A 9,627-nucleotide genomic window follows, 5' to 3' on the forward strand; every position below is an offset into this window, starting at 1 on the left:
TGTGCAGCAAAATTGTCTGTTTTGTTCAACTTTGTGATTATATTGTAAACGTTGCCGTCGTTGAATACTTTCAAAATGTTGTTTTTGATAACATAATACAAATTCGGCATTGAAAAATGTGTAATAATTTTGCAATTCAATTAATACTTAAATTTGATGATATTTATCTTGGGTCACGCTTGCTGGTCTTGGTATGTCGTGCCCATGGGCCACGTGCGTATCTATAAAAGCTCATTTATAGATGTAACCGAAGTACACTGACTGGGGGGAGTATCCATGCAGAAGCATGAGCAGAAATTTCTATAACTTTGTATTTTTTTATATATTCACACAGACCGTCTAAGGGTGGAAAGTACTGTGTCGGAGAAAGAAAGAAATACGCCATTTGCAATCGAGAGGTAGGTGAATGAATTAATAGAAATTAAATTAAAACTTTCGAGACTTACCTGACATGATCCTGGAGATTGTTTGGAAGGTTTAGCAAAATGTATCAATTGTGAGGTTTGACCGTCATACCTAAATGTGTTGATAACCTTTTGTAAATGTTTCCTTTATTCCTTAATAATTATTTTGCAGGCATGTCCGCAAGGCGTTCCCGACATTCGTTCAATGCAGTGTACTAGTTTCAACGACATTCCTTACGATGGTAATTTCTTCACCTGGATGCCCTATGTCGACAAAGGTGCGTATTTTCATACTACAATCAAATTTTCTAACATTAATCCCTTAGTTGAGAATCGCGTACAAATTAAGATTTTTCTATCTTGGTTCTTATAAGGCCTTTTACCATATTGACTTCAGCAATCTATTTGTTCTTGAACGCCCATGTCTACGTTCTGTCACCTTTGTGGTTAATTGTGTGAAATAGTTGGATTAATTCAATATTTTCCCTATCATTCTTTAAATCGGCATTATAAATTGAATATATGAATACAAAACCCACCCAAGTCCATACGTTGGCCAAATTGAGTTAAGCATGGGAAATTGTTGCTATACATAGGCCTGTCATATGTATGAAAGAACAACTCAAATTCATCATCTGTGTCTATTGAGCATGTGAGAAATAGCATGTATGAAAGAACCACCCAATTCCGTGATTTGAGTCTTGTAACACATTGATTGAAATCCAGTATGTATAAAAGTCCACTTGTAACACATTCATTGCTGGAGAGTGACTTTTGAAAAAAAAAAAAGGGGTTTAATAAAGGAACGTGTGTGGTTTATATTACATGGCAGAATGCTTATCAACATTATACATACCTGTGTGCTTTATTTTGTATTATCCTACTAGTGGTAATCTCATTCCAACGTTGTTGTCTTTGTATATGATTCAAAAAACCACCCAAGTCCAAAATTTAAAATGAACCCTACAAAGTCCCTGAAATGCTAATCGTCATACTTTATACAGTTTTATCCACTCATTTGCACGTAAAACTCACCATATTGACCAGGTAAATCTAACTTAAGGAATTAAAATGATACACAGGTTTTCTCTCAAAATCACTTCCCATGGACTTGGGTGGGTTTTGTATTCATGTATTCAATTGTATCTTCGTTTGCAATCTTGATATGCAGAGTCTCCCTGTGAGCTTCATTGCCGCCCAGAGGATAATTACTTTGCCGCTAAACTCGCCAATAATGTCATCAATGGTACACCGTGTGGAAAAGGAACTCGTGATATATGTATTGATGGAGTCTGCCAGGTGAGTGCATGACACACAAATAAATCCACCATCCGAAAAGAATACAAGCCACTCTGGGGCACTTTCACATTTCAACAAAAATAATGGACTTGGGTGTTCGGTGGGGTGAGTGACCAGTACAACCACTTCGAAATATTGTTTGCTTACGACAGTGATATGTTACAACTTATTATTATTTACAAAATCAGTAAAATTATAAAAAAAAACCCACCAAAATTGAATTGCTTCCATTGCCTGTTACTTCTCCTTCAGCACGTGGGATGCGATTACCGAATCAATTCTGACGCCATTGAAGACCGCTGTGGTGTATGTCACGGAGATGGACGATCGTGTGAAATGGTTAAAGCTAAATTCACTAAAGAGTCTGGCATAGGTAAGAACATCCAATATTCCAGCCGTGAATGTTGCGCTTCCCATGTTACGACGGCTAAAGCGTTGCAGTCCTATTCCTAATCCTAATAAAGTCTCGTCATGTTTATGCTTTGTACCATTTTTGAACTAGCCTTTAATCACTTTGGTTTGCAAATATGTAACTCATTTATCTCATTATTGTCCAGGTTACGTCGAAGCCAACGTGATACCAGTTGGAGCAAGAAACATCCGTGTAGAAGAAGTAGCAGCCGCGAACAACTACCTGGCCTTAATGGACAATCGCGGACAATATATCCTGAATGGCAACTGGTATATCCAATGGAGCGGCGAATATGAGGCAGCAGGAACCACGGTAAACTACCAGAGGGTTGAGAATAAAGAAACCGTTTTCTCACAAGGTCCATTGCAAGAACCTCTCCATGTTATGGTATGTTGAAATCATGTCACTTTTAGCGTTTACGAAAAGACGTTCTTGAGCGTGTGATACATAATTATTGTACGTTTTATCCATTCAAACGATAGACAGGAATAAGTTCTGGACTCCAAATGTGTCAAATTGCTGACAACCACCTGATAACTTTTCATTATTATTGTTTTGTATCGCCAGCTCTTATTTCAATCGCCGAATCCAGGAGTTGTATTTGAATACACGGTACCAAAACCAGACAATGAAACTTTGGAACGGATTCAAGAATTTAGTTGGGAGTTTGGTGATTGGTCACCTTGCTCGGTCACTTGTGGTGTAGGTAGGTAATAAGAACAGTATTAATAAGAAAGCTATTGATGTTTGCATTGCAAAACAAAATCGTAAGCCACCAATGGACACACACCATCAAGAAAACAATAAATAAATACATAAAGATTATGCCATAGCTTTTTTGCATTAGTGTTGACATAATCGTTTTGGCATCAGTATGGAAGAAACCGCTTTCATGCAGTGACTGTCAGATCTTTTCAGAGCCATCGTTTATCAGTTTCAGTTTCAGTTTTATTTCATCCATTCAATTATACATGTAAACATAATACAGAATAGTTTCTTTTGACAGAATAGCGCGGAACATTTTAAATTATATGACAAATGTATGAGAAGCAGTGGATGAGGATGCCAAATGTAGCACCCTATACAATAATGTTTCAGTTATACAATACTAAATAAAGCAAAACAAATTTAATACATTAGAAAAAACGAACAAAGCCTTGTAAGTAGAGAAATTACAAGATCTATCAATGCAAAATTCGACAAAAGTATACAATGCATAAATAAGAATCAATTTTAATTGTAGCCATCGTTTATTAGGAGACAAGGTTAATGTATATAGAGTGGTCAATCTACTATATTGATCTATTCATGCACAATGCACGGCTCTATTCAGAGCTTTTATTTCCTAAGTATATCTTTGACATGCTGTACTTTATCGTTCGTAGGTACTCAACGATCTGCTGTTCATTGTGTAGAGACAATTGCTGGTGTAGTTGAAGATAAGTACTGCAACATAACCAAACCAGATGATAAACAAAGAACGTGCAATGAACACCAGTGTCCTGCCACGTATGTTGCCTTTCTTTTCCTCTTTTGTGTGTTTATGTACAATTCCGTATAAGCCGTTGATCTTGTGAAAATACTTCTTTTGTATATGCCCAAGAAAGTTAACCAAAGCATGCATCTTGATGGAAATTCCGACTCCCAGCTGTTGTATCTCAGCCTATGTGTATTGAAGAAACTGATGAATTTATCCCCATTCCAACTTGATTTATATTTTGTGTTGTGAGATCATAGAGCTGTAAATGGTGTATCTATTCAAATATCCCAATTCAATAAGAATTACTGTTACTTTAAGCAAAGATTGCTAAATCCTTCTACTGAATAGCTTTTACCAAGTGACACCCCGGTTGTTTGATGTGATCATTTAATTTTTCTAGAAAACATTATATAATGTTCAATTCTAGACCTGGACAATACCAACAGTTATCACACTAATATACACATATATTGTACAGCTATTTAAACTTTTTGTGTGTACTTATTCTATAAACTGCACATTTGTGTGCAAATTGAGGGCGCTATTTACATACATTTTAAATTTAAAGTAGCCCAATGATATGTGTTATTCCTTACATTTCATGATAAAATGTTTGTTAAAAATTTCCTTGCCATTTGTTAGTCTTTTTTTCTGATGTTCCAATGCCATTTTAAAAGTGTCTACACCTTCTAAAGATGCAAACAAGATTTAAGATAAATAGCGCCATCATTGTTCACCTCAAAAAATGACTACAGTTTACACAGATTCAAATAACCGTGACGCAATATAACATTTTTATGCTCCTCATGATTAAATCCTGTAATAATGTTCGTTCCTTACAGGTGGTGGATTGGCCCATGGCAGCATTGCAGTGTGTCCTGTGGACAGGATGGTGAACGTCAGAGATCCGTCTTCTGTATACGTGGCGTTGGTAAAGATGAACAAGTAGCTTTGACTGAGCAGGATTGTCTTGATCACGGATTGGACAAACCAGAGACGCTAGAGTCATGTAACAGACACATACCTTGTCCTACTAGGTCTGATTGGATCGCGGGAAATTGGACAGAGGTAGGCAGAACATGTGCTATTTAAATTATCCCTTACACTCTCAAAAATAATTTACTCAATTTGAGTAAAAAGGTCACAAATCAACAAAATGAGTAGAAAATGACTCAAATTGAGTAAATGATACCCAACATTAAAGCTCATATTAATAAACAATATCATCAATGTTAAGTACTTTTTATCAATATGAGCTCAATGTTGGGTATTATTTCCTCAATTTGAGTAATTTTACGCAATTTGATGAGTTGTGACCTTTTTACTCAAGTGGAGTAAAATAATTTTAAGAGTGTAGGTAAAAACCGTAAAAATGATTTACTTTATATCAAAATTGACGTATGGTTACAATCAGCAGTACTAATTGTTCATATGAAAAAATAACAAACCGATTATATTTTTCATTTCCATGGATAATCATTTTTTTAAATATTAAATGTCAGAACGTGTGTGTGTTTTTGTATTTACCAGTGTTCATCCACATGTGGCCGGGGAATTCAGCACAGAATTGTCCATTGCCGTCGCGACGATGCTCTTTGTGACTTTGCCCTCCGACCACTCTCCGAGCAGATTTGCATTGGCGTCTGTGATGGAGATCATGAATTGATTGCTGCAGATCATTTCGACAACAAGAATCCACAATATCAGGCAGATTATTTCTTCTCCTACCAAGATACTTGGTCTACTATTGATGATTCAGTTTCAGATACAGATTTTAATGATCAAAGACATAGACAAATACCAATTAGTTTTGGTGAATGGGAGAAGATGAAAGCGGAACGAGCAGGTATTTTCTCGAGAAGTAGATTATTGAATACTATGATGAGAAATAGCTGGTTAGATTCAGTGAGAAATGACCAAGGTGACTTTCAAGACGAATTTGCAAGTGATGCATATGACAGTAGCGTTGGTATAGATAAAGACACTCAAAGTGATGATTATGATATCAATACAGCAGATAGTATGCATTCAAATCACAGAGATTTGATATTAGATATGGATAAGCCACAGATAGATCCAGATGATTTTATATTAAATGATGATATCAGAAGACCAACAGAGGAGACGTATTTATTAGACAATATGCAAGACCCTTCATCTCGAAGTGTCACAGCATCACCGTTCAGTACTTTATTATCAACCACAAGAACAGATCCTGTACAGACATTGTTAAATAGAATCCAATCTACACAAGCAACAACTACAGAAAAATATAGTACAACAGATGCATCCAGGATACAGTATGAGTGGATAGCCAGCCACTGGACACCGGTAAGAGGTTTTTACTGTACATATTTCATTCGTGCACCAATTTTACAGCTACTCCCCAGATAACATGCATATTGGCCCAACGTTGGTTTTCAAACGCCAATCTTGGCATCGGCATTATTTTGCCATTACCATTGGTGATCTTCATATTGGCATCTTAGTGGCAGCCTAAATTGGTCCAATATAGGCCCAATATTTGCCCCAAGCCCAATCTTAGACCAATCTTGGGCCTATGAGCAAATGATATTGGGCTCCCAGCAAACACAAAAACGTTTTAAAAACGTTTTAAATAAGTTATATTTTGGCTTTTGGTTTAGGTAAAAACGTTTTAATAACATTAAAATGTCGGGTTATATAAAGGTCATGAAAACGTTTCAAAACGTTTTGTATGAAAACACACTACAACAATATTTTAAAAATGTTTTCAAAATGGTATTGTAAACTATTTGTGCAAACATTTTTTGCCAAATATTTTGTCAACACTTAAAAAACATTATGTTAAAATATTTGCACCCAGCAAACACAGAAATGTTCTTAAAATATTTTGTTCAAAACGTTTTAATAACATTTAAATGTCGGGTTATATAAATGTCATGAAAACGTTTTTAAAACGTTATTGCAAATTATTTTGGGCAAATATTTTTCGCAAAATATTTTTTCAACCCCAAAATAACATTCTGTTTAGAATGTTTGGTATCAAGTTTTCAAAAATGTTTCTGGAATGTTATTAAAACGTTTTTATACCCTTTACATAACCCGACATTTAAACATTTTCTGTAAACGTTTTGTGTTTGCTGGGCAGTAGATTATCAAAAAATGTTTTTCAATGTAATGAAAACGTTTTATACCCTTAATATACCTTTCTCACAACCTTTTATAACCTTTTGCGAATGATGTCGAAAACGTTTTGTGTTTGCTGGGCTAGTATCGAACATATATCGGGCCACCATCGGACCAATATCGCCATGTTATCTGGGTTATTCCGAAGAGTCCCATGGTGTCAAACAATTCAGAACACCCACAAGAGATAACTTAATGACAACGTTGACAAAAACAATACCTAATAATATCTTACCCGGTGCTTGTAAAGTACAAATAAATAAGATAAATAAGAAGGCATCGCCGCCGTGTTACTACATTTAATATAATCAAGTTTACGAGGTCTTATGAATAAGAAATGTATATTCAATATATTAATATCGTATTAAAAATGGACAAATTTTTATTTCGTACAATATGGCTACACAAAATCCAATTAATTTTTATATTTTCTTTTGTTTCCTCTCAAATAGTGTTCAGCTACGTGTGGTACCGGCTATCAGGCAAGGCGTGTATACTGTTTAGATACCAAACTAAGCCAACCTGTTGAATACGGTTGCGACGAATCCAACAAACCGGACCAAATAAGCACTTGTGTTCTACCAGATTGTCCACAACAAATGACAACTCAGCAAGAAACAACAACAATAGAACCGACAACAATGCCCAGAATTGGTAAGATCGGGGGCGAAATATGATCCAGCATAATTTTCATGTTTTTGTAATACAGCACTGATCCTCAATGAATCAATTAAAGGACTAACAACTCTGCATGGTGGCACTATTTGTGCTATTTCCATTTAAGCTACTGTAGATGCAGATACTGTGGGAGCACGTGTGGCCGAGTGGATAAGGCGCCCCTCATAATCCATAGGTTGCGAGTTCGAGCCCCGCTCGTGCCAACGTGTTGTGTCCTTGGGCAAGGCACTTTATCCTCATTGCCTACTGGGGGATGGGGTTGGGTTGGGTTGTAAGGATGTTTGTATAGTTGTTTGTTTCAATGTTGCAATATTGGCGCTGATTAAGCTGCTGCCTGCAAATTGCATTGTGTCTGTTTAGGAGTGTTCAATGTACAATTCTAGCAATTTGACCTGCGGGTCACCATTAGAGTTTGAAATAAAAACCTTCCTTTTTTAGATAGTAATAGATAATTTAAGTGGTCGCCAATAACATAATTATCTCATCGTAATGTACTTTTTACTTTTTTTTCCATTTATCTCAAATTAGTTCCTTCTAGTGCAAATTGTATGGATTTACTCGGTGCCACGTTATGTAACGCCGTTCTACAAGCAAGTAAATGTGGAGACTACGATTACTACCGTTACTGTTGCGCTACATGTTACTATGATAGACTCCGACACAAACATGACAGATGAAAATAATCAAAATGGTTGCAGTATTACTGACCAATGCTCAAGTGCTTCTTAAAACTTCTTGAGGACTCTCAAACAGGGCTGAATGCTCGGATTCTTTGCTTGGTCTAAAGTGAATGACCAATAGGAGTGAAAACGATAGAGAACTCTTAAACATAGATGTTAATAAAACCAGAGTGGTAAATTGAAACCCCATCGCCACCGTGAAAGATAATCATCATTACATCGCTATCTCTTCCCAGAACACAAGGGAGCAATTGTAATTAAAATTACGACTTTGGGAAGCCATTTTGAAACGGTTTTGAACAGGCGCGGTCATTCACTGAGTAATGTTTTTTAACATTAACCTGAGACCCATAGCTATTGCTAATATAAATAATCTAAGTATATGATAAAACCATCTATTGGTAGAGTGTTCAACCTGTGAAAACATGATGCTGCGTGTAGTTTTATAAGTACTGTTTCGTAAGAGTTTTCTATAGTTTTTGGCAAGGCTGAGTTCTCATTGGCCTATCGAATCAGGAAGAACAGTCGGACACTTCTGAAGGACATGAAGACCCTTACGAAACGGTACTTTAAAACTGCATGTAGGCATATAGGTTATCATCAATTGAATTTATTTATGTATTGCTAATAATATTTTGTTGTATTTTCACAATGTAATGGCATAATACCGTAATCTTTCATTTCATGTAATGTTTTATATTGGCTATTCTGAATAGTGTATTATTAAAGGGGAAAGTGCAACTTATTAAAAAATATAAGGATATATAAACATTCTATCGAAGAAAGAAGTCGATTTTAGAGTGATTTGATCAACTTATTTTTACCAATGAAATGGTCTTTCTATTTCACAATCAATCAATTTCATTGGTGTATGGCCCATTGCCAATAAGATGTCGGTAAACCATTGCACTTTAAAATTGACTTCAGAGAATGGATAAAATTAATAATGTATATAGATTATGTCTTTGTATTATTTTGCTGTATACAAATGCACCATGTGTATGATTAAAGGTGTGTGATCCACTTGTTTCACGGTTTTATCTACTTACACGGAGGCCTGGGACTAAAACAATTATGATTCCAGATTCTAGCCCATAGAATATGATTTTCACTGTAATGGATCATAGAACATATTGTTCAGGCGGTATTCCATCAGGAGCACAGTGGCCGAGCGGAACGGGCTCCGACTCATAATCGGAAGGTTGCGGGTTCGAGCCCCGGCGACGCCATCTTGTTGTGCCCTTGAGTAAGGCATTTTATCTTGATTACTCCTCTCTACATAGGTGTATAAATGGGTACCGGCATTCTTAAATGCTGGGAAGGTAACAGACTCGCTGTGGAGGAGGTGTAGCAATCCCCCTATAGCAATATTACATGGAGTTTGGTCCAATCGCCAATGAAAGAGATGGGCATTCTGATCACTGTTTATACAGGATCGTCTCCTTTACCTTTACTTCACCTTCCATCATACAGGGATGAAGTTACCGCATGTGATCATGTCATCTA

The 9,627-nt window shown here is 36.2% G+C and overlaps 1 protein-coding gene across 1 annotated transcript in view; it reads left to right on the forward strand.

The window, feature by feature from the left end:
* The window catches only part of LOC140158519 (A disintegrin and metalloproteinase with thrombospondin motifs 7-like), a 33,666-nt gene extending 25,007 nt beyond the window's left edge, over positions 1-8,659 (forward strand). The window contains exons 12-22 of the mRNA XM_072181638.1: positions 335-398; positions 577-682; positions 1,576-1,703; positions 1,956-2,076; positions 2,261-2,502; positions 2,683-2,821; positions 3,501-3,624; positions 4,438-4,663; positions 5,126-5,926; positions 7,216-7,417; positions 7,970-8,659. Coding sequence (XP_072037739.1) covers positions 335-398; positions 577-682; positions 1,576-1,703; positions 1,956-2,076; positions 2,261-2,502; positions 2,683-2,821; positions 3,501-3,624; positions 4,438-4,663; positions 5,126-5,926; positions 7,216-7,417; positions 7,970-8,118 — 2,302 coding nt within the window. The 3' untranslated portion in view covers positions 8,119-8,659. The remainder of the gene's footprint in view (positions 1-334; positions 399-576; positions 683-1,575; positions 1,704-1,955; positions 2,077-2,260; positions 2,503-2,682; positions 2,822-3,500; positions 3,625-4,437; positions 4,664-5,125; positions 5,927-7,215; positions 7,418-7,969) is intronic.
* Positions 8,660-9,627: the final 968 nt, after the last annotated feature.

Source organism: Amphiura filiformis, chromosome 8, assembly GCF_039555335.1.
Source record: "Amphiura filiformis chromosome 8, Afil_fr2py, whole genome shotgun sequence".
In the NCBI taxonomy this organism is placed as follows: domain Eukaryota; kingdom Metazoa; phylum Echinodermata; class Ophiuroidea; order Amphilepidida; family Amphiuridae; genus Amphiura; species Amphiura filiformis.